General features: G+C 36.5%; 1 protein-coding gene across 6 annotated transcripts in view; it reads right to left on the reverse strand.

Moving 5' to 3' along the window:
- Positions 1-23,078, reverse strand: part of ADGRB3 (adhesion G protein-coupled receptor B3) — an 854,624-nt gene that overhangs the window by 16,698 nt on the left and 814,848 nt on the right. For all 6 annotated transcript variants that reach the window (XM_070073912.1, XM_070073911.1, XM_002714525.5 and 3 more), the window contains 4 exons: positions 21,701-21,796; positions 19,859-19,898; positions 13,525-14,168; positions 1,150-1,185 (listed from right to left, as the gene is read on the reverse strand). In XM_070073912.1, the coding sequence (XP_069930013.1) occupies positions 1,150-1,185; positions 13,525-14,168; positions 19,859-19,898; positions 21,701-21,796 (816 nt within the window). The remainder of the gene's footprint in view (positions 1-1,149; positions 1,186-13,524; positions 14,169-19,858; positions 19,899-21,700; positions 21,797-23,078) is intronic.

Here is a 23,078-nt window from a genome sequence, read left to right on the forward strand (position 1 = left end):
TAAATAATAAACAGGTGAAGAATTCTGAATATTTTCTATTCAAATTCATAGTCTTGATATTTTTCTGCTAAAAAACTTTGGGTGCAGTGAAAGATACATCCTACGCCAGGTTACCACAGAGACTCTATAGGAGCATTAAAATTTGATATTTATTAAGGTCAGATTCTTTGTCATTTCTTTGTTCTTGTAGTCTGAACTAGTACCAAAAAACAGTTTTCTTTGAATCCCACTCAAGGTAAGACCACTGCTCATCACTGAAGTAAATAAAAATAAGTTCCACTTTTCACACAGACTGCACATTGTAGTATGACAACACTCATCTACATGAACGAAATGATTAAATTAAGATTTCCCACATTCCAGGAAGCTTCTGTAATTTTGGAAACATCAGTTAAACGTATCAAGTTCTATGTATGTATCACAAGGGTACAAATATGCTGGAGTAATTTATAATGTATTATATGCAATTATATCAGCAGGCTAGAAATCATATCCAATTATCAAAAATGCATTTATGTGATGATGAGACATCATTAATTTTATGCTTAGCATAAGTTGCTCAAATGGTATGATTTTGGCATTTTCCAGCATCAATATTCAAGCATTAATATAAATTCAATGTAAATTAGAAAAATGAAAATCTTTATCTTGTTTACATGTGTGAAAAGGCATTTCTAAACACAGAAGCACATTGAACCAACACTTGCTATTGGAATCATGAACCTGAATGTATCACAGAGAACCTAAACAACAAGAATCAGAACAAAAAGCAAGTAAGTCCCAGAAAAAGCCTAGCTAATCAGTCTAAATGTCCTCACAGGATCTCTTCAGGTGATTACTAGAATGAAAGGAAGAAAAACATTTTAAATGTAAAAGTCAGGAAACAACAACTTTGATTCCCACCATAAATGTTCTTCCTAGCATTTATATCTTACTTTTCCAGAAAATTTCATTTTAGTATACACTTTAAGCAGTTAAAGCTCTTTCTACAATTATCTATACAGTATGGATTTTAATTAAAAATGTTTGACTTATTTAATCAAACTAGTAGTACCTCCACTAAGCTACACAGAGTAACATATTTAAGGAGTTATATATCAAGTTTTAATTCACATAATTAAAATTATAAAAGAATTCCCAGAAGCTTACCTCAAAGTCAAGGTCTGAATATCGTGATTTTCTTCTCTGATAGCCAGTGTTTTTAGAGAGAATGAGAAAATCAATAGTTATGCTTAATCATTCAAACAAAATGAAAAACATTTTCAATTATCCTGCTTTTTTGTATTATACAAATTTCCTTCCCGTAAAAACACGAACATTTTTATGATTCCAATATCTTACATCATATTATTCCATTTTAACTTTGAGCTTACTTTAAACAGAGTAACATAATACTGAATGTTTCTGATGTTGATTTCTTAATCCTAATTTTCAGTAAGGAGAGGTTTTTCCTATGAAAATGTACACAAACATTTCAATCCTGAAACAATAGTTTTACTATGGCAAAAATAGAAATACAGAGGGTTAAGTATTAAATGGGGGGAAAAAACAACTACCTCAAGATCTCCCACCCACCAATATCTAGATTACATTTCTATGAAATTCCACCTGGCCCTCTGTGTAAATCCCAAAGTTCCTGTAGTTTTATGCACACATTTCTTGGAACCTGATAGTCCTCCATGACAGGAAAGTCCTCCTAATTGCTGGCCCTTAGGAACTGAAGTATTTGCTCTAATTCAATAAAACCAATAACAAATATTCCATACCCCAGGAAAATGTAGATATAAATGTTTCAGAGTGTTCCTCTACAGCTCTGAATCTGTTTAACCATTCCCAAATCTCGTTATAGATAAATATGCATTAATGAAATAAAGTAATTAGGCAGTAGGCTTGATAAAATCAGGAAACATTATTAAAATGAAATTAATGCAATCTCATGTGGTGACATGATTTTCATGATGTTGGTGTGGGCAAAGTATTTTTCTTATCTGCTCCAGGAAGCTACTGGGATCTTATATTGGCTGAGGTTCAGAGGGATGATTCTGATAAACTTGCAAAAAGCCCTTCAGATTTTCAGAGAACAAAGCAAATATCCATCATAGATTTTAAAACCTTTTATTATATTTTTTGGAGGAAGTGGTGATGAAATGCATGGTGTATAATAAATATTTAAAGCAAGAAATACTTAGAGGCAGCTGGGAAATATGTAAACCATTTGGCAAACTTCTGTTCTACTTTTCTCCCTGCTCCCCTCATAGTACCTGCAGTCTTAACTTCACTACCTGAGCAGAGAATCATATGCAAGACAGGAGATGTAAGAGATTCTGTCCTATCTTGTCACTGGTGAACATTAGGCAACAAAGGAAAGCAAAAATGTAGTTTATTGAAAACTGTGATCAAATCTCTGCAGCTGGGCTTCCCATTGTTATTACTAAACCAGAACCTCACTGTGTAACTTACTACCCAAAGCACATTTCTGCAGACCGAAGAGGATACAACAAAATAAATGTTTTGTTTTAAAAAGGTGGAAAACTTCTGAAATTATTTTATTTTGGTGCAGTTGTTTAGAACTGAGAATACAGATGCAAGTGCAATCAAAGAGAGAGCAGAAAGGAGACTGCTTTATTAAATGGAAACTTAGCATGTTGATCTCATTTTGTCCTTGTCTCCAACAACACCCTGGCTTCTTCCTGGTGACATCCCAGAAGCAGCAAAGTATGTGGGAAGGCACTGAAGCCAGCCCTCCTTTGCCATCACCCTGCTATTGTTATCTAACTGTGCTGTCTAAAAATCAGGCTCCGACATACTGCACCACACTTTGCAGCAATATGCTAGACTAAATGTCAGTGTTTCCATTCTACTGTTGGATCCTTTGCTTTCTTGGCACTGTGACTCAGCACGACGTTTTTGTAAGTATACATTAAGCAAAATTCTGTCTTAATACAGTAAAATCCTAGCATGAAAACACTTAGTTTTAAGCAATTATACAACATTAGTCATGAGCACCACATTGCATTTGAAAATTAGAGTGAAATCTTATGAAAAAGGTATAGCTAGCTCAACAGTTAACAGGGCCTTCTGCTACATGTGCTGAGTGGTTCTTTGTTGCCAAAGGTGGCCATGAGCATATGCTCCCCTGCTTATCTCTGAACGCAGGGCTGTGTTGCCTGAAAACTGGAAACGTTGATGAATACATGTCACCAAAGGCTACATATTTCAGAAGCAAGAGCAAAAGATGAGAACCTAGAAGAACACCAGAGATAGATTTTGCTTCTGAGAACAGATGTCAGCTAAGTCGATGTGAAATATGGAAAAGAAAATGGATGCACTCCTGCAAATAGATCTCTCCCTCTATTTAATTTTATTAAAATTAAATTGTAATATAAGGGTATAGTGGAACTGGCAGTCTTGAAGGATTAGACTAAGTAATGAACAAATGTAGCAAACAGATTTTAATCAAAAGAGCCTAAAGACGGGAGTGGTGGCAGGTGGCATGGAGTGTGTGTGTCAGTGGATGTGAAATAAAGCAGTGAAGAAATCAGAGAGTGAGGCAAAATATGAGAAGTTTTTTTTGAATCCAAAGGAGCTAAAAATTCATGTAATCTTATTCAAATATCCACAACACTGACCAAGTATTTCAACCTTTGTTTATAAGGTGCTTTCATATTTGGACACAGTAACCACCCTGTGGGATGGTCAAGGAAAATATTATTTATTATCTCCATTGCACGAATGAGACAACTAAGGACAAACACCAATGTTACCTCAGAAGTAAGCAAATGAGTGGGCTTGAGACTCAGCTCTTCTGACTCGAACACTGGGGTTTTTTTTTTTGTTGTTGTTGTTGCTGTTTTTCCCTACTACCTCACACTATCTGCTCAGTGACAGAAGGGTAAAATTTTATAGCCAGGATGCTTGTGATATTTGGCCTCTGATAGTTAATAGAACTCAGTGAGAATAATTTAGATGATCCAGGCAGTCTTAGGCTGATAGCAGAGGGACAGAGATGCTATCTAAGCATGAAACGAGGTCAAGTAGATTAACTTTCACATGTCAGTTGTATTCTGAAAAAGAAAACCTATGTTGAGTAAAGTCAGTTGAATATCATTCTAATGTAGGATAGTTCATGAGTGATGATAAAATAATAGTAGCATGCTTATCTACCTCCAGATGTGATTCTTCCATTGCAAAATATAGTTTATTTTTAGGAAGTATTGAGCATTGGGAACATGATAGTATAAGAAAAGAAATAGAGTTTTTAATTTTGTCAGTTTTGTTCTGTTTCCACTCATGATATAAAGACAATATATTGGAATGTTTTTCAAAGTACTGGAGTTTGTTGAAGTTGTGGCTGACTTACATCTTCTGGGCTCTCTGGAATGCTATAGTAAGGTATGAAAGTGGTTAGAAATAATGGCTATATGTTTAAAAATGAAAATTAATTAGGAAAGGTGATTTTGCAATATAACAGGTTTTCTGATAAGCTGATGATTGCAAAAATGCTACATGTAAACTTAAAGTAAGCCAGCATGATACTGAAATATTTTATGAAGTTTTAGGTCCCTCTATTTAAGTGTCCCCACTTTCTCAAATAACTTGATAAAGATAATACTTTTTGTCACGATAGGTGATGTTCTTCTATTCTGTTTCCTATCTCTAATTTCCTACTTAGAACTGCATCCGAACTCCAATTCCATTCTCAATACTCTATGAAAATCCTTCTTGTCAATGATCTCTAAGCTTCAACTTATAAAATTCCAAATTCAATTTCTATCCTTATTAGACTCTTGGTGCTTTTGTAAGTTATCCACTTTTTCTTTTATTTATTGGTTGATTGATTTTCATCTACTTGGAAGATGGGGAGAGGAAGGGAGGAAGAAAGGGAAGGAGAGAGAGAGAGAGAGAGAGAGAGAGAGAGAGAGAGAGAGAATATCTTTCATTCACTGGTTCATACCCCAAATGCCCTGCAACAGCCAGGATCTGAACTCAGGTGCCTGGAACTTTTTCCAGGTCTCCAAGATGGGAGGAACCCAAATAATTAAGCACTCTTCTGTCATGTCCCAGAGGCATTATCAGGAAGTCAAATGGGGAGCAGAGGCAGGACTTGAAACCATACACTCCCATCTGGGATGTGAATATCCCAAGCATCAACTTAACCCTTGTACCACAATGCCTACCCTGATCACTTTTTTCTTTTAAAAACAGTTCATTTCTCAGTTTTATATTTTTCCCTCTTACTTGGTACAGCTTATTTTCAAGTTCCTCTTGTTGGGTCTCTCTCATATTCCTGCTTTCTTAATGTTGATTTCCTTAGTAATCATCTTTCTTATATTGTCTCCTGGATAACATAATTAACTCCCAGGATTTTAAACACTGTCATTTAAGCTCCAAACATCCTTTTCTTCATCATAGCTTTCTCATCCTACAGAATGTTGACTATCTAGTTGGTCAAGTCAATATTTAAGAAACTTTGTCACTTATGCCTTCATTCATTCCTGTTCTTCATATTCCTGATCAAATCCACCAATACCTGCTCTCTGTTGTATCACTGAAATATGTCTTGATCTTGCCATTCCTTTTTACCTACACTTTTAAAAAGATAAAAAGATTTTATTTATTTATTTGAGAGGTAGAGTTATAGACAGTGAGAGGGAGAGACAGAGAGAAAAGGTCTTTCAGGCTGGTTCACTCCCCAAATAGCTGCAATGGCCAGAGCTGGGCCAATCTGAAGCCAGGAGCTTCTTCCAGGTCTTCCACATGGGTGCAGGGGCCCACGAGCTTGGGCCATCTTTCACTGCTTTCCCAGGCCATACCAAAGAACTGGATAGGAAGTGGAGCAGCCAGGTTTCAAACCAGCACCCATATGGGATGCTGGTGCTGCAGGCAGAGGATTAACCTACTGCGCCAGAGTGCTGGCCCTTCCCTCAACCTAAACGTTCACCTCAACACAAAGTTGCTCTCATTTCTTGTCTGGATTACTTTGCTATCTTTCTAGCTGTACTTTTCACTCCCTCTTCTATCATCACTGGCTCCTAATCCTTCTTCTTCTAAACCACAAAAGCAATGGATGGATGGATGGATACATGGATGGACGGATGGAGGTTTGTGTGGATGGGTGGTTAGAGAAATGATCATGACAATCTCTTGCTTAACAGTCTTCATTCACTAACATCGTTTTACAAGGCCTCTTCTTCCTATTCCAACTTCATCTTAAGTAGCTCTCCCCTAGTTACACGGATCTTCTGAGCCTATGAGAATATGCCAAGCTCTTTCCTACACTAAGGCCTTGCACTTGCAGTTTCTTTTGCCTGTTTTATTATCTTACTCCCACATTTCCTCCCAGGCACTGTTACGTGTCAACTGTGTTTCATCCTCCACACAGTACTCTCAAAGGCCTCTCAGACAACCTTATCTAAGGAAGGCTCTCCTTTACATTACAAGGTTACTCCCCAATACAGTCCATTGTTTAAAATTATTCATTTGTTTAATAGCTAATAATATGCCTCTCCTTTAGAATTTCTTCTCCACAGGGACAGGAAGCATGTCCATCTTTATCATGTTTAAATATATCCAGCATCTAGAATAGGGTATTGCACAATAGTAGACATTCACAAAAGTATTGTTATGTGATTAAAGAAGCTTTACTATGGTAACCAAGAACATTCAAAAGAATAAGACTTTGTGCTGTTTTTGCTGCTGCTTTTCTCAGGAATATTTTGGGAAAATCTGGAGAAACAGATGGACTAAATGTACAAAGAAAAATCATTATGAAAGGATCAATTGATAGCCAAGGGAATCAAGAGAATTTACAGGAAGGTGGGCTTATGAATAACAGATAGGAAAATTCTATAGGGTGATTTAAAAGTATAAAAATGTACAACAGCATGAGGCTATTCAGAGGAATACTTAGTGTATGCATAGAGCCTTCTCTTCATGTCTGAGTCTTGTAAAATGATGAATAATTTTTCAAAGGGAATACTTCATTGTTTTTGTCTCTGAAAATTAAGCTCGACAAGACATTAGAAGATTCACAGCAAGTAATAAATTTCACCAACTAATGAATGGCAATATGACTGCCATTAAAAGTTCCTATTACAGGGTGGGCAATGAACCCATGTGCAAGGAGAAAGCTTTGATAGCAAAATCCATTAAAAATAGCTGTGGAAATGAAGTCTGAGACTAATTAATTTTTTAAAAAATGACTTTTATTAAATAATTTTGCTTGCATTCCTATATAAAAGACAAAATTCCCTAATCCAAGAGCAAAACAAAACAGCAGAAGACAGTAAAAATTCCTTTCACCAGACCTACATGAGAAAAAAAAAAAGTAAGAAAGAAAAAGTTGTTTCTGTTCATGGTCAATTTTATAATGGCTTCTATTAGTGACACAATTTCCCAGTTCCCAAGTGAGGCAATAATATTTTGTCTAATATCCCAAATATTGATTTAACATGCTAGCACTCAAGCTTGTTTGCAGAATTTTAGGATGTAACAGTAATGACATAATAATACCACAACCTTATATCTGAAGTACTCCTTATGATCCTCAAAGGATTATCATGTACATTAGCTAATTCTAACCTCACAACAGCAATAAGGGAGGCACCTGTGATATGACATTATCACTAAAACATTTTATGTTGAAAAACAGTTATGCTGAGAGGTCTATAAATGGCATATAAAAATTTAGCCCAGAATGGTGTCTTTCTACCCACTTAGAAATTGAGTTAGATTTAGAAACTGAGAAGGTTTTCATATATATATATATATATATATATATATATTAGCTATATATATATATATATATATATATATAGCTAAGCTTATATACACAGACAGAAATACTGGATCTGGAAACAATTCTGCTTTTGATAAATAATTTTATAATATATTATTTAAATCTTATCAGGTATTAAAATATTTTATAACTAAGAAAAATTAAGTATGATTTGTCAGGGGAACAACAGAGACGATATGATATGTTACATTAGAATAAAATGTTCCTCAAACATTCCAAAAAGGGGCCCCGGAGGTAACTCAGTAATTCGCAGCAGAGGCCAATATACTGCAGGGGCTGGAGGGGGCGAGGCAGTATTGTCTAACCCCAGGGACTAAACCACCTGGCACCTGGCATGAGCTTGGAAGCACGGTGACAACTGCAGCTAAAGAGACACAAAAATGCTGCCAGAGCAGAAGGCGTGAGGGAGGAATAGCCTAGGTTTCTTCTTTCTTCCCTGAAAACCTCCAATTTCTCAATGCTTCCTGTTAGCTGAACCCAGACAAAAGTCAGTGGCACGGGAAATGGAATCAGTCCAGAGAGGTATGGGGAGAAAGCACAGAGGAGGGATCACGCACCAAACAGGCCCAGGACATAACATGAACTAGGAAGACTTCAGAGAGTCTGAGAGTGACAGTGTTTACTATTTAGACCTAACAGCTGTGCCCTAACTGTACTTCAGTGACTGAAAACAAACACTGATCTCTCTTCTTACAGTGATATACCTATTTTTTTGAAACCATACCCCAATTTTTTTTTTTGGAATCATAACCCAAGATTTAAATAAATTGCAAAGAGCTTGAGAACTATGATACTTTTGTTCTTTCTTGCTCCAGAGCAAAAACTTGGTGTGTTTTTTTTTGTTGCTATATTTTCTCTACATGCACAATACGCACATATTTTGATAAATAACTTAAGGTGAATGATCAAAGTGCTGGCAACAATGTAACTCTTCTTAACAATGAAGTTAGGGCTGGAGCCACGGTTAAGAAAATTCCTACTGGGGCTGCCATTATGGCAAGCCAGTAAAGCTGCCACCTCTGACACCAGCATCTCACATGGGTGCCTGTTTGTGTCCCAGTTGCTCCACTTCCAGTAGAGCTCCTTGCTAATGTGCCAGGCAAAGCACTGGAAGATGGCCCAAGCACTTGGGCCCCTGCATTCATGTGGGAGATCTGGATGAAGCTCCTGACTCCTGGTTTCTACCTGGTTTCCCCTGACCATTGTGGCCATTTGGGGAGTGAACCAGCAGTCTCTTTCTTTCTCTCTCTCTCTCTCTCTCTCCCTCCCTCCCTCCCTCTCTCTCTGTAACTCTTTCAAGTAAACAAAAACATCTTTTTTAAAAAAAGAGAAATTCCATCATATTATTATTTCAATTATTCCATAATTGCAGAAACTCTAAATCTAAAAATTTCAGAATTGCCTAACAAGTCCAATCTGGGAATGACTACCCTTAGGATGACAGCACATTACAAGAAATAAAGAAAACAGGGTGATATTCGGCACAGAGAAAACATGAATATGCTTTCATACTAAGAACATTCACTGATTTTTTAGACATTTTACACCCAAGGATTGGGGATTAGCTGAATAAATTCTCCTGGAAGCCTGCGTCTTTCTGCTGGTGCTACCTTCCTGGTTGGGGAGCCTCCCTCTTCTCCATTGCTTTCTGCTTGTTTGAATAAATACTTCTATCCACTCACCCAATCAAGTCTGGTTGGCTTTCTTTTTCTCTCTTTCAACTCCTGTTTTTTCTCACTTGTACTTTTCTCATGAATAAAAAATTCTATACTTTGTTAGCTTTCACCTTCTTTTCCAGCTTCCCTTCACCATTCCCATGATAGCAATTTGGCAAAACCAGCTCCTCTGGAGGAAATTCCTGCATTAATATGAGCAGTTTTGTGGCACATCACTGAAAGGCTACTGAAGCACACCTGGCCATACTCTGCTCTGTCATTTTCGCAGGCTGGACATTACTGTGATTTTAATCTCCTTTCTTACTCTGAGGGAAAAGACTTACATTATCACTTAGGTCTCACATAACCTGTACATTCACCCACTTTGATCTTCATATTATCTTCTAAGGCTCAAGACATCTCATGATACTCTGCATACCCACTGTTCCTATGGATATGTAGCCATCTTGCTCCTTTTCCCAATTATTGTTAGAATATCTTCCTTCCCTCTTCATCTTGCAGATACAGTCTAGCACAGCTGACAACCCTACTGACAATGCATCACTCAGCTCAAAGAGAAAGCCATCCCACTGACTTTATCTTCATGGATCACAGTACCACTGCTAAGATTTTTCAGTTGTATGCACTAATGGGACAAAAGCTTTTTCCATTTCATGTCTTTATTCACCATAGGACCAAGTGTCTGAGAAGGGTTCAAACGAACTTTAAAGTTACCTTCATGCTAATGTTCAGGCTCATTATTGTCTCTTCTAGACAGCATAAAACTGATCAGGACAGGAAGATTCTATTCCTAGATTTGCTATACACTTGTTCTGTAACCTTGAACAAATGACTTTACTTTGAAGATTATAACAATTTATCCATTGCACAGAAGTGTTGTGAAGATTAATTAATTCATGTTTTTAAGGTGATTTGAGGATCTGCTAAAGAAAGATGCTACATAAATGCTAATTTTATTATTCACTCTCACATCTATATATTCACTTTCAGATGTCTGCTAAAATGGTCACCCTAAGCAATTATAAACTATTAAGCTCTTTTAAGGGCTGAAAATGAGGACCTAAAACTTCATTGTGAATCTTGGATTTACTTGCTTTCAAGCTTTAAGTCTTGTAATCTCCAGGCCATTTAAATGCAGATCTTTTGGCTGAATCATAGTTACCTGTGATGCTTATACTTAATAATTAAGATACAAAGACTTGGAAAACATATAAACTGAGCAAAGCAGTACTTGGAAATAGTCTATTGTTCAAGCCACATACATTGTATAATATCAAACCCAGCAAGATTTATAGGCTTCTAAATGTAAAACATTTTTATATCCAAAGTATTTTAATGAAATGCCATTCAAACTTCTTTAACACATTGAAAAGAACTATTTTATGGAGAAAGTTCTGTAGAGTCATTATAGATACTTGGGATGTTATGTTATTATTTGTGTACTCACTGAAAGTCATTTTAAAAACTTTTGGAATTTTACATAAACATTTTGTAGTTTGTGCTTATGTGGTTATTATTGTAGCAGTCCTGCTAGTCTCTGAGGTATGCAAGTAACGAATAGAGAAACAGTAATTATTATACTAATTTAGAAGAATGGAGTGATTTTGTCCAGGGGGAAGTCCCAGCTACTCTGGAGTTGAACTTGGCCTTGTTACCCCTATCTTTGCCTTTGATTCTAAAAAATGATTCTGACCTAGTTATCCTTGGAAACTTTTATCTGTTCGAGGTTACATAGGACTTATTCTAGATTTTGCCAGCCTCCTCATTTTGGTCTAGAATTCCCTTGATCCAACTGAGAAAAACCTTAAAATTACATTATTCATCGTGTTTCTTCCTTTTTTTTTTTTTTTTTTTTTTTTTTTTTGACAGGCAGAGTGGACAGTGAGAGAGAGACAGAGAGAGAAAGGTCTTCCTTTGCTGTTGGTTCACCCTCCAATGGCCGCCGCTACAGCCGGCGCACCGCGCTGATCCGATGGCAGGAGCCAGGATCCAGGTGCTTTTCCTGGTCTCCCATGGGGTGCAGGGCCCAAGCACCTGGGCCATCCTCCACTGCACTCCCTGGCCATAGCAGAGAGCTGGCCTGGAAGAGGGGCAACCGGGACAGAATCCGGCGCCCCGACCGGGACTAGAACCCGGTGTGCCGGCGCCGCAAGGTGGAGGATTAGCCTATTGAGCCACGGCGCCGGCCCTCATCGTGTTTCTTCAGCCTCTCTTTATCTTGAACTAGTAGGAGGAATGGCTTTGGGAAGGAGATAGGAACATCGTGTCTACTTGTGGACACTAGCATATACAATTATCAGGATAACTCTGATGGAAGGGGCAGGCTACCAATTATGATGTCTCTCTCTATAGTATCTAATGCAGTGACTTATTATATGAAATAACCAGCAGTATGTACAGAAGAATACATTTATTGCCTTGTATTCTGACCATATGGATCAGCAGCAGGGTTACAACAAAATTTCAAGGTAAAAGATTTAAGAGTCACATACAAATTATTAATAGGATATAGTTCTTACTTGAATAATTCTAATGCAACATGAATGATATTAATAGCTGTTAGCTACTCTCTACTTTACTTTATGGTCAGAAAAGAAGCTGAGAGAAGTTTGCATTTTTTGTCTCCTGGTGGATATATGAAGCATACAGCCATCTGGTTGAAGTTTAGAATCCTAACTCTGGGCATGCTCAGATAACCTCCTTCCTGACAATTCACAATTTAAGGCTAAAAACTTTAGTGGTCATCAATCTGTAAAAGTTAGGAGCAAAACATCTAGTCTGACATTTTTAATGATAATTAGAGTTTATAATCAGTGTAATAGTGGGACTCAGAAAAACATTCCAATTTTCTTTGTAATAGCTGCTCTTACACAGAAGATCCAGATCTCCCTTTATGACATAACTCGACCAACCACAAGGATCTCTGGTGTACCAGAAATATCATGAGGATCTTTGTTTTCCTTTATGTGCTTTACTTTGCTCCAAAAAGGACAAAATTAGGAATGATAGGTAATGTTTTCTTTGTCAACAGGATTGCATGGATGGGAACAGTGTCTGCAAATAACTGACAGAATTAAAAAGGAGAGAATGGTCCAACATGGGAAGTGGGATACACAGTAGACTCATAGAATGGCAGATGTCCTAAACAGCACTCTGGCCTCAGAATCGGCCCTTAAGGCATTTGGATCTGGCCAAAAAAAAAAAAAAAAAACCCATGATATTATTTCAGGCATGGAAAGCCAAGACACGCTGGCAAACAACAACAACAACAACAACCTAAATGAAACATCTTGGTGAGTGAGATCCCAGCAGAAAGAATGGGCCATCAAAGAAGGAGGTACCTTTCTCTGAAGGGAGGAGAGAACTTCCACTTTGAATATGGCCTTGTCTAAATAAGATTGGAGTTGGTGAACTCAAGAGGCTTCCATTGCCTTGGCAGCTCAAGAGCCTCAGGTGATTACTGACGTCATAAATAAGAGTGTCAATTGTTAAATCAACAATGGGAATCACTGTGCACCTGCTTCCCATGCCTTTAATTTGTACTATGAGAATTAATGGTAAAACTACTACTCAAACAGTACTCTATACTTTGTGTGTCTTTGTGGGTATAGTCTGTTGAAATCTTTACTTAGTATATAGTAAGTTGATTTTCTGTATATAGAGATAATTGAAAATGAATCATGATTAAGAATGGGATGGGAGAAGGAGTGGGAGATGGGATGGTTGCAAGTGGGAGGGAGGTTATGGAGGGAAAAGCTGCTATAATTCAAAAGTTGTACTTTGGAAATTTATATTTACTAAATAAAAGTTGAAAAGAAAAAAATTGGAGAGCTCTTTAGAAAAAAGGAAAGAAAGAAAACATGATTTTGAATAAAGAAATTCTAATGCACTACTGGAAAACACTATGTCCATAATCTTAATTTCTTCATGCCCGAAATTCTGATAAGACAGATAACTAAAAAAGCCAGTGTAAATCTTCTCCTCCACCAGTATCACATGAACCAATCAATTATTACATCTAATATGTACATTTAGTTTTCTATTACTCACCTCTAAAGAACTCATTGATATTGTGGATCCAGTTTCACTTCTTGACAGTCCTGCATTATCATCCAACTCAGAGGCCATGAAATTCTTCACAGCTGTGCGAGGCTCAAAGGGCAAACTCTGCATATGTTCCTGGGGTGCAAGATGCTGATCTAGGTTCATATTGAACTGGTCCATTACAGGGGGATTCATATTAAATTCGGGATTCACTTTGTAGTGCAATAGCCTTTCATGGGGCAAGGTTTCCATGCCAATATTCATCTTACTTTCCTCCTTCATTGATGGCTGAGTATTTACAGAACTTCTGGGCATCACAATATAGTCACTTTCCATCATTCTTTCTTGAGGATGGACTATGTCCATATCAGCGCCTCTTAAATTATCATCCGTACATAGATACACAGTTCTCCGCAATTCACTATTCTCTTTCTTAAGACATTGATTGCCCAGCTCATTCATACTCATGGGCATGTGCAGACCTGTGGGTTGCTGGATGATGACTTTGGAAATGACATTGCCAGGCAATGTTGAATAGCTTAGCCCTTCAGGGTTCGTTCCCTTTTCTTCCTCATCATCATTTAGAGAAATCCTGGACAGTGTTCCTGTTATTGTTGCTGCTCGGCAAGGACCAATATCTTTATGAAGAACTGTAAATTAAAACACAAAAGTTCATAAATGAAAGTTAGTGTTTATTTTTTATGACTATAGTATGTTGTCTCTCTTCCTACTGAACAGTTTCCTTATAAAAAGAAGTCACTGAAAAATTACATATCTACTTGTATATATATATGGTTCAGATTACTTATTCACTCTTTATTGATTCTGTTTGCCTTCATAGATCTCAGGTTGTCCACAGCTAAAGCATAACCTAAAGTTGATTAACGGGCTTTCAACAATCCCACTGCCTTCTCCTGCTCCCAAAACAGCTCTTCATACATTTTCAGGATAATGGCAGATTACCAAGAGAAGTTTTCTCCGTCAATCTACTCACAGTATTTTCTATAAAATTATGGATACAATCAATAAATTTGACTTTTTTCTTAAAGTCTCTTCCTTTAAAGTGTTCTGTAAGTTTTATTCATTAAAATATTTCTTAAAAGAGATAATTAATGAGAACTGACCAGAAATCTCTCCCAAAACTACACATGTTGAAAATTAATGAGCATTTATCCATTGAAGTCCACATACTCAAGGTACATACAGGATTTTAAAAAAATGTAATCTTAAATCCTACATAGGAACAACAAGAATTTTTTGTGCAAGATCAATACATGTACTTGAATACCCTTGAAAATGTATTTAAATGCCAAAATGCCAAATTAATTTAAGCAAAAAATAAAAAGACTTTATAATCCTCTGAAGATTCCATTCTATTTTAAGCCTGAAAAATAGTGATTTAGGAAAAAAATGATTATTTGTACAATGAAGGAGAGTAACTAAAATGACAAACTGAATCAAAACAAACCAATAAACAAAAGGGTTCATAATTCTTCATGAAAATATATTTTTGAAATTTCTTCCCTTTTTGGGCCTCTGTATAAAAAAGTAATATTGTATGGATAAGAGAGACAAAACAACTCAAAAAGAATCTTTGTTGTGAATAGCTGTCAGTTCCAAGCATGTGAAAGAAGATAATGAAGAAATATTTGTGGTGACTTTGGTACTGAAAGTATACAAAAGAGCACTGAGTGAAAATTGGCTCAACATGCACACCTAATATCATCCTATTTATAAAGTCAAGCAGTTGACATTTAAAATTTCATTAGCTCTAGAAAACTGAAATATTTGGTTTCTTGTCTCCTTGTCAAAATTTAATTTATACTGAATTGTATCTATTGTTATCTAATTTTCAAATAGAATCATAATTATTGGAGCCACAGCTGTGGTGTAGCAGGTAAAGTCACTGCCTGCAGTGCCGGCATCCCATATGGGTGACCATTCGAGTCCCAGCTGTTCCACTTCTGATCCAGCTCTCTCCTTGGCCTAGGAAAGCAGTACAAGATGGCGCAAGTGCTTGGGCCCCTGCACTCATGTGGGAGACCTGGAGGAAGCTCCCATCTCCTGGCTTAGAATTGGCCCAGCTCTGGCAGTTCCAGCCATTTAGAGAGTGAACCAACAGACAGAAGACCTCTGCCTCTCTCGCTCTGCTTCTACCTCTCTCTGTAACTGCCTTTCAAGTAAATAAATAAATCTTTAAAAATAAAAAGAATCATAATTATGTGCATTAGAATAAAAATTGAAAACAGAAGATTATAAATGTCTTTCCCTACCAAAATCTTTCAAATTATTTCAAAACATGCATTATTTTCTGTGGTAACTAATAGAGTACCTAAAAGGTAATCTATAGAACTGAAATTGACATTTTGAGACTCAATGATTCTTTATAGCCCTTGTCTCGACTGTTGAGGAACAATGTTTTTTTCTTCATAGTATTTGTTGAACTCTTTAGTTAGTGTAAGGTTAATCTTATGAGTATAAAATAAACTAAAAATAGATCTTTGTAAAAATTAAGAATGGGAATAGGAGAGAGAGGAGGAAGAAGAGTGGGAGCGTGGGTAGGAGAGAGGGTGGGGTAGGAAGTACCACTATGTTCCTGAATCTGTATATAAGAAATACATAAAACTTATACATTAAATCAAATTAAATAAAAAACAAAAATGTCATGGAAAATGGAAAAAATGCATCATTTGTATAATATATGTTAACTTTAGATACAGTGTGTTTTGTTCTCATATTTGTGTCTTTTTATTTTAGACAGTAAAAAAATCACAATAAATCTACATGTAGATATTTTACAATTAATCTACAATTTGGCCGTGTCTTGTTTGTAACCATTATATAATAAAAAAGTAGGAGAAACATCTAAAATTCTTAATATAATATCCAGTAATGTATTTTGATTTTTAAGAAAAAGCATACATAAATATGTCGAGGAATAAAATATGTTAAATGAATAGATTTAATGATATTCTGAATAAAATATCTGAAATATCTCCAGTTAGGTAACATATTTTTAATTCTTTATTTCATACAGAACTTAATCCAAGATGTATAAAAATAAACTTGAAGGAAAATTATAAGAATCTATTATATTGCATTAAGTATTTATATATAATTTTACTTTTATTAATCTAAATTATAAATAAGTTTTAGTACTGAGTATTGACTTCATAAACTGAATTTGTATGAAAAACATTTATTTTTGTACAGGTTTAACATGAGTTATTATTAACAATTTTAAAAATGATACAACCATGTTTATTGACAATTTCTATATAGACTAAATATTTGGGGAAATGTAACTATTTTTACAAAGTAGTATCTCCCCTGTATGAGAGACTGCCTGCCTGTCAGACTTGCTTAAACTGTACATCCACATTTAGAAAATGCAACATAGACGCATCCACACAATCTACTCAGGAAAACATGATGTTGAAGTGATGAGACTTTCGAATACAATTAATCAAGTTGTTAAATGTAGTATGCAAACGAAAACCAAACCAAAGAAAAAAGCACCTGGATATTTTGCATAATCAGATGTATACTCTACCTTTTAGGAAAGTTAATTTCAACACAAATTGGAGAAAGTTTCTTCAGAGTCCATTAATTTTTTTTTAAGATTTATTTATTTATTTGAAAGCAAAGTTACAGAGAGAAGGAGGCAGAGGGAGAAAGGTCTTTTATCTGCTAGTTCACTCAATAGTTGGCTGCAATGGCCAGAACTGCGCTGATCCAAAGCCAGAAGCCAGGAGCTTCCTCCAGGTCTCTCACGCGGGTGCAGAGGCCTGAGGACTTGGGCCATCTTCCACTGCTTTCCCAGGCCATACCAGAGAGCTGGATTGGAAGTGGGGCAGCCAAGACTTGAACTAGCACCCCATACGGGATGCCGGCACTGTAGGCAGCGGCTTTATCCGTTATGCCACAGCTCCAACCTCCAGAGTCCATTGAGAATTGAATGTTATTTCAATACATACAGACATTTTCTAATAAGCTAAACTAAAAAGGGCACCAATCAAAAATACAGAAAATAAAACCATTTAAAAGTTTTAATTATGTACATTTCACAGTACTCTAATAAGTTTCTGAATAATACTAAGATTGCTGTTGTGGAAACTATACTTTGATTAGCACTGGTTTAATGTTAATAGTTATTAAAGAAGGAACTGTCTTCTTTTGGACTGCCTTTCTAGCAAAGAGAATTATAAAGAGTACAAAAAAAGTTCAAAAGAATTGAGGGTAGAAGATTGGAGATTAAATACCTAATAATTATAAATAAATTCAGGCTTTTGGGACCCGACAAATTACATCTCATCTTGGATGTAAATGTGGTTTGTGAACAGTTACTGTGGGGGAAAGAATAAAGGGAAATGTTTTATAAATTATCCAAAGAAAGAAATGGTAGACTCTGGAAAGTAAACACTCATGAGATTGTATCTTGTCAACATTTTGTTACATTTTCTTTCTTTCTTTTTTTTTTTTTTTTTTTGACAGATAGACAGTGAGAGAGAGGGACAGAGGGAAAGATATTCCTTGCGTTGGTTCACCCTGCAAGTGGCTGCTACGGCTGGCGCTGTGCCGCCGAAGCCAGGAGCCATGTTCTTCTTCCTGGTCTCCCACGTGGGTGCAGGCGCCCAAGCACTTGGGCCATCCTCCACTGCCTTCCTGGGCCACAGCAGAGAGCTGGACTGGAAAAGGAGCAACCGGGACTAGAACCCAGTGCCCCATACGGGATGCCAGCGCCGCAGGCAGAGGATTAGCCAAGTGAGCCATGGCGCTGGCACCCCATTTTGTTACATTTTCAACAAGACATGATTTCTAATTCTCTGCACAGGTCTACTATGAGTTTCTCAATCACAACAGTTATTTTACTGCTCTACTATAACCATACTCTACATATTTTGATAAATTCAGGAAGGAGAAGATGAGATTTTTCTATCACATTGTTGTGCCCATGACAAAAAACTGTGATCTAAAATTCACTGTAGATGTTTAGTAGCTAAAAGATAGATCTGGAAACCTCTCACAGAGAGAATGTGCTGGAGGGCAGAGGCTGCCACACTGAACACAGAATGGTTCTAGCTTGGGTCTGTTGCCATTCAATACCTTTCAAAGAAGTTTCAAAGTTTCAAGGAAGCTCAGACTGTATTCTCATCACATTTTCAATGGTTAATCTCAAATGGGTGGTATGCTAACCTGAAAGTAGTAAGTTAACAGCAGAAATAAAAGCAAGTGTCAGATTTTCCCCCCAGAGAAAACATATCCAAAACAGAACTTTTAAATAATCTTAGACTTGGGGAAGTCCTGGCAGTTTTTAAAAAAGTCTTAGGAAATTTAGAAGACAAGTTGACACTGGTACTGAAATAGAAATCATACTAAAATGTAGATGACATTAATAATATTGTTATTATATATTACTATATATAATAACATTAATATTATTAATAATAATATTCTTATTATTATAAGAACCAATTGTGATAAATGCTAGGCAAGTATAAATAAGAAGGTATACATTTGGATACCCTAGTTTAAAATTACTGATGGACTGGAGGCTACCTCAGTTACCGTGCCTGGAAGGAATCAGTGATGAGACATGACTTGTACAATCTGGAGAAAAATGACTTGAATTGGGCTAATGATTGTTGCTATCAGATATTGTGTATTTAGATCAAATAGGTATCCAATTTTGTTTTAGAATGCAGCACTAATACCAATGAATAAAAAATAAAATGAGGTAATTTTTCTATGGAGGATTTTCAAACAACTGAACTACCCAATGAGACACGTAGTTTTCTTTAAAACTCCTACGCCATCCATCTACTGTGGTGAGAATTTAGTCACAGACTGAAGAACAATGGAATTTCAGTACTCTAAGCAGATGTGCTGCATGGAATCTCCTGGTGCTCTCTAAAAATATAATAACCATCACACACACACACACACACACACACACAGGTATCTTAGGCTTACAACAACCCAGGTTCCATGCATGACAAAACTGAGTCACAGAGAGGCTAACCTTACACTCAACAGGCATTTTTCAGTGCAATCAGTCTTTTGCCTCCACATCAGTTTTTCTCTCCTGTCATGGGGCTCTGAATGAACCATTCTTAGTTTCTCTATTATTCCTCCTCTCTCTTTCTCTCTGTCTCTCTCCTTTATGGCTTTCCCTCCACACACACATTTCTGCTGGTACAATGCTTCCACTTCAAAAATTTTATTTACTCATGCACATGAATATGTGAGACATAAACTTTACCATTTTTATTAAAATAAATATTCAAGAAATAACTCAATATTCCTAAAGATTATATTTTCAAAATCCAAATATTCTTACCTGATCGGCAAGCAATGTCTACATCCTTTTCAAAGTCTGTCTGTAACAAAAAATAATAAGGCATAGATCATCATTTAATGAAGACCTCAAGTGCATTTTACTAATCAAATTATCTGAAATGCACAGATATCTGACTAGGCAGTACCAGTTAATTGTTTTGTGCAAAGCTTTCAAAAGTATTTCCTAGAGACCAAATGTTGAATAAAATCAATGGAAACTTGGAATAAAAAGTTTAATAAAGCAACACAATACCTAGTGTCATCTTTAGTCTGGAAACTGACAATCCTATGTAAAAGAACAGAATTTTATAGTAATTCCCTAACCATAACAAGTAGATTAGTATTTGCATTATCAAGAATCTTCTTAAATGCTTTTGACAATTATTTTTAAATAATCAATCTGAATATAATTTTTGTAATGTAACATCTTAAAATACGCGTGTGTCAAACCCTTAATATTCAAACTAGACTCTTCTAATGATTCATTTTCACTGAAATGTGACAGCAGGATTTCAGGTGTAGAAACGAAATTAAAGATTAAACAATATTCATCTGACCTGGAACCTGCTAAGGTTTAGCTCTATCATCATACTTCCCTTCACTTTCTTGTTCATTTTTGAACAAATGAGCTGATTTTTAATTGGCAAAATTAAATTTGGTTGCCTTAAATAAGTTCTACCAATCATATACCTTTACCCAGAAATATTTTACATATTTTAAAAAATATTTTTAAGTCAGAGATTTGAGGAATTATCTCTTTGCTCTTAATAAGAAAGTAATGATTCTTTCTCAAGTCCTACTTAGAACATTTAGCCTATTTTTATGTCATGGAGGCCATAAAAAAGTTACTAGCAAAACAAATATAAAAATTTTTATATTCAATCCTGCTTTTAATGATATAATTTGAATCCTATCTCATTTCTAAAATACACAGGAGTGGTTATGTTTAAGTATCCCTTAATTCCAGTCAGAGCTCTTAGGAAAACTGACTTTTCACCAGAAGGGTGGCTACTTCTTAGATTTCAGAACAAGGTTCTCATTGGACTCACCAATGACTGGGTCTCATCACTGAGATTCTGATTTAATTGGTTTGGTGCATGATTTCTTTGTTGAGTATATTGTACAATCAAGGCCCAGAACCATGCTTCTAGAGTAATACAGGTTCATAGTGTTATAATATATATTTTTTTCTTTTCTTTTTTTTAAGACAGGCAGAGTGGACAGTGAGAGAGAGAGAGAGAGACAGAGAGAAAGGTCTTCCTTTGCCGTTGGTTCACCCTCCAATGGCCGCCGCGGCCGGCGCACTGCGGCCGGCGCACCGCGTTGATCTGATGGCAGGAGCCAGGTACTTAACCTGGTCTCCCATGGGGTGCAGGGCCCAAGTACTTGGGCCATCCTCCACTGCACTCCCTGGCCTGGAAGAGGGGCAACTGGGACAGAATCCGGTGCCCCAACTGGGACTAGAACCTGGTGTGCCGGCGCCACAAGGCAGAGGATTAGCTTAGTGAGCCGCGGCGCCGGCTATAATATATTTTTAAAAGGCTACATACAAACAATTATCCCTAACTCCATGCAGGATGAAAATATTCTTCATTGTTATACAGAACCCCAACAGTCAACCTCACAGGGAGCTAAAACAAACAAACAAACAAACAAACAAAAAAAAACAAACCCAGACAATCTAGGCAGAATACTTATTTGACCCTAGAATTCCAAAACTGTTACTAAACTAAAGCCAGAGTCACTCAAAATGGGGTTTTGCTACTATCTTACTGACAAGGATTTTTGTTTATCCCCTTGAAAATTCATGACTTCATTAACAGAGGGGAAAATAAAAGCTCACCATGATTTGAGCATGCCCATTAGGAAAAGAACTTGAAGAATCAGCATTGATTGGATCCTGACAGTTTCTCAATCGACATCGAAATGCATCCTGAACCTGTGGGAGGGAAAAACCACATTAATTTTCTTCTTTGTTGATAGTGACTGACACTGTCTATTTGGTAATCAACTAAGAGAAACTGGTTATCTGTGCTTTTGTGATCTAATACCCATGTTGTTTATTTCTTAATACAAAAGCAGGTGCTCCTGAACTTTGCTCTGTGCCAAGGCAATATGACACTTGCCATCATATGTAGAAGAAAGTATAAGGAACTCCTTAGCTCTCAAAATGGCTCTATCTGACTCAACCCCAATACTTGTTCCCAGAGGGAATATTTATTTCTACTGTTGCAAACATAAGTCTGTTTCTCGATGATAATTTTCTATTTGGGATGGCATAATCCTTGTAACGGCTTTAAACTTTGTGAAAAATGGGGTAATGAGTATCTTTTGATAGTGATTGCTTTAGGAGTTTTTCTTTTATGTTTCATGTAAGGGATCTTTGGGGAAACCATTTCTAGTCTCCTTCAAGTGCTGTGTGCCCTGATGCAAAAACAGAGCACGATGAAACAAAAGAAAAACAAAACTGCTCTCTACTTCTGGTTGATTGTCTCAGAAACAAATTACTTAGCACATCTAATCTTCCTTCATATCTATTCATAATCATATAGTGAATGAAGAGCAAAGGAAGTTCTGAGAGCTTTACATTGAGTCCTTTAATAAAGAATGAGACAATATACATGAATGGCTGAACAGCAAACACAAGAAGTAATTGGCAGTTACTCTGATCAGATGATGCCTCAGCAGCAGCACATTCGTCCCACTTCCTGTGGTTCATTAGGCTCCTTACAAGCTGTTGACAGACATCTCCACAAATAGCTATTATGCCAGGTCAATGGCAAGGTCATTTTACTAGTACTTTGTTTCCCTGGCTTCATAGAATGCCTATTCCCCTTCTTTGTTGTAACCACTTTTATTGAATGAAAAAATAAAGCACAGACTGTGTCATATTTCCACTATTATACGGAAGCATCAATATAGAGATTGCCAAGGTAAACATATACTGATCTTTCATATGAGAAGCACTAATATTAAATATCTTGCCACTATTTTCATGTGAGGGGGCATAATATACACATTAGCCAGAAGGAAAAAAAAAAGGCAAAGAACACTGAGCTTATTGTTTTAGGCTCCTTCCTTGTCTATCACTCATTTCATATCATTAGCATTCTCTCTCCCAAACTTTGGGATCTGGAAAGTGACACTGAGTGTAATTACCACCATAGACTGGCCAGTCAGTCCAAAGAGACTTCCATTCACTTCCTTTCTCCTTCTCAGGT

The sequence above is a fragment of the Oryctolagus cuniculus genome, chromosome 5, assembly GCF_964237555.1.
Source record: "Oryctolagus cuniculus chromosome 5, mOryCun1.1, whole genome shotgun sequence".
Classification (NCBI taxonomy): Eukaryota; Metazoa; Chordata; class Mammalia; order Lagomorpha; family Leporidae; genus Oryctolagus; species Oryctolagus cuniculus.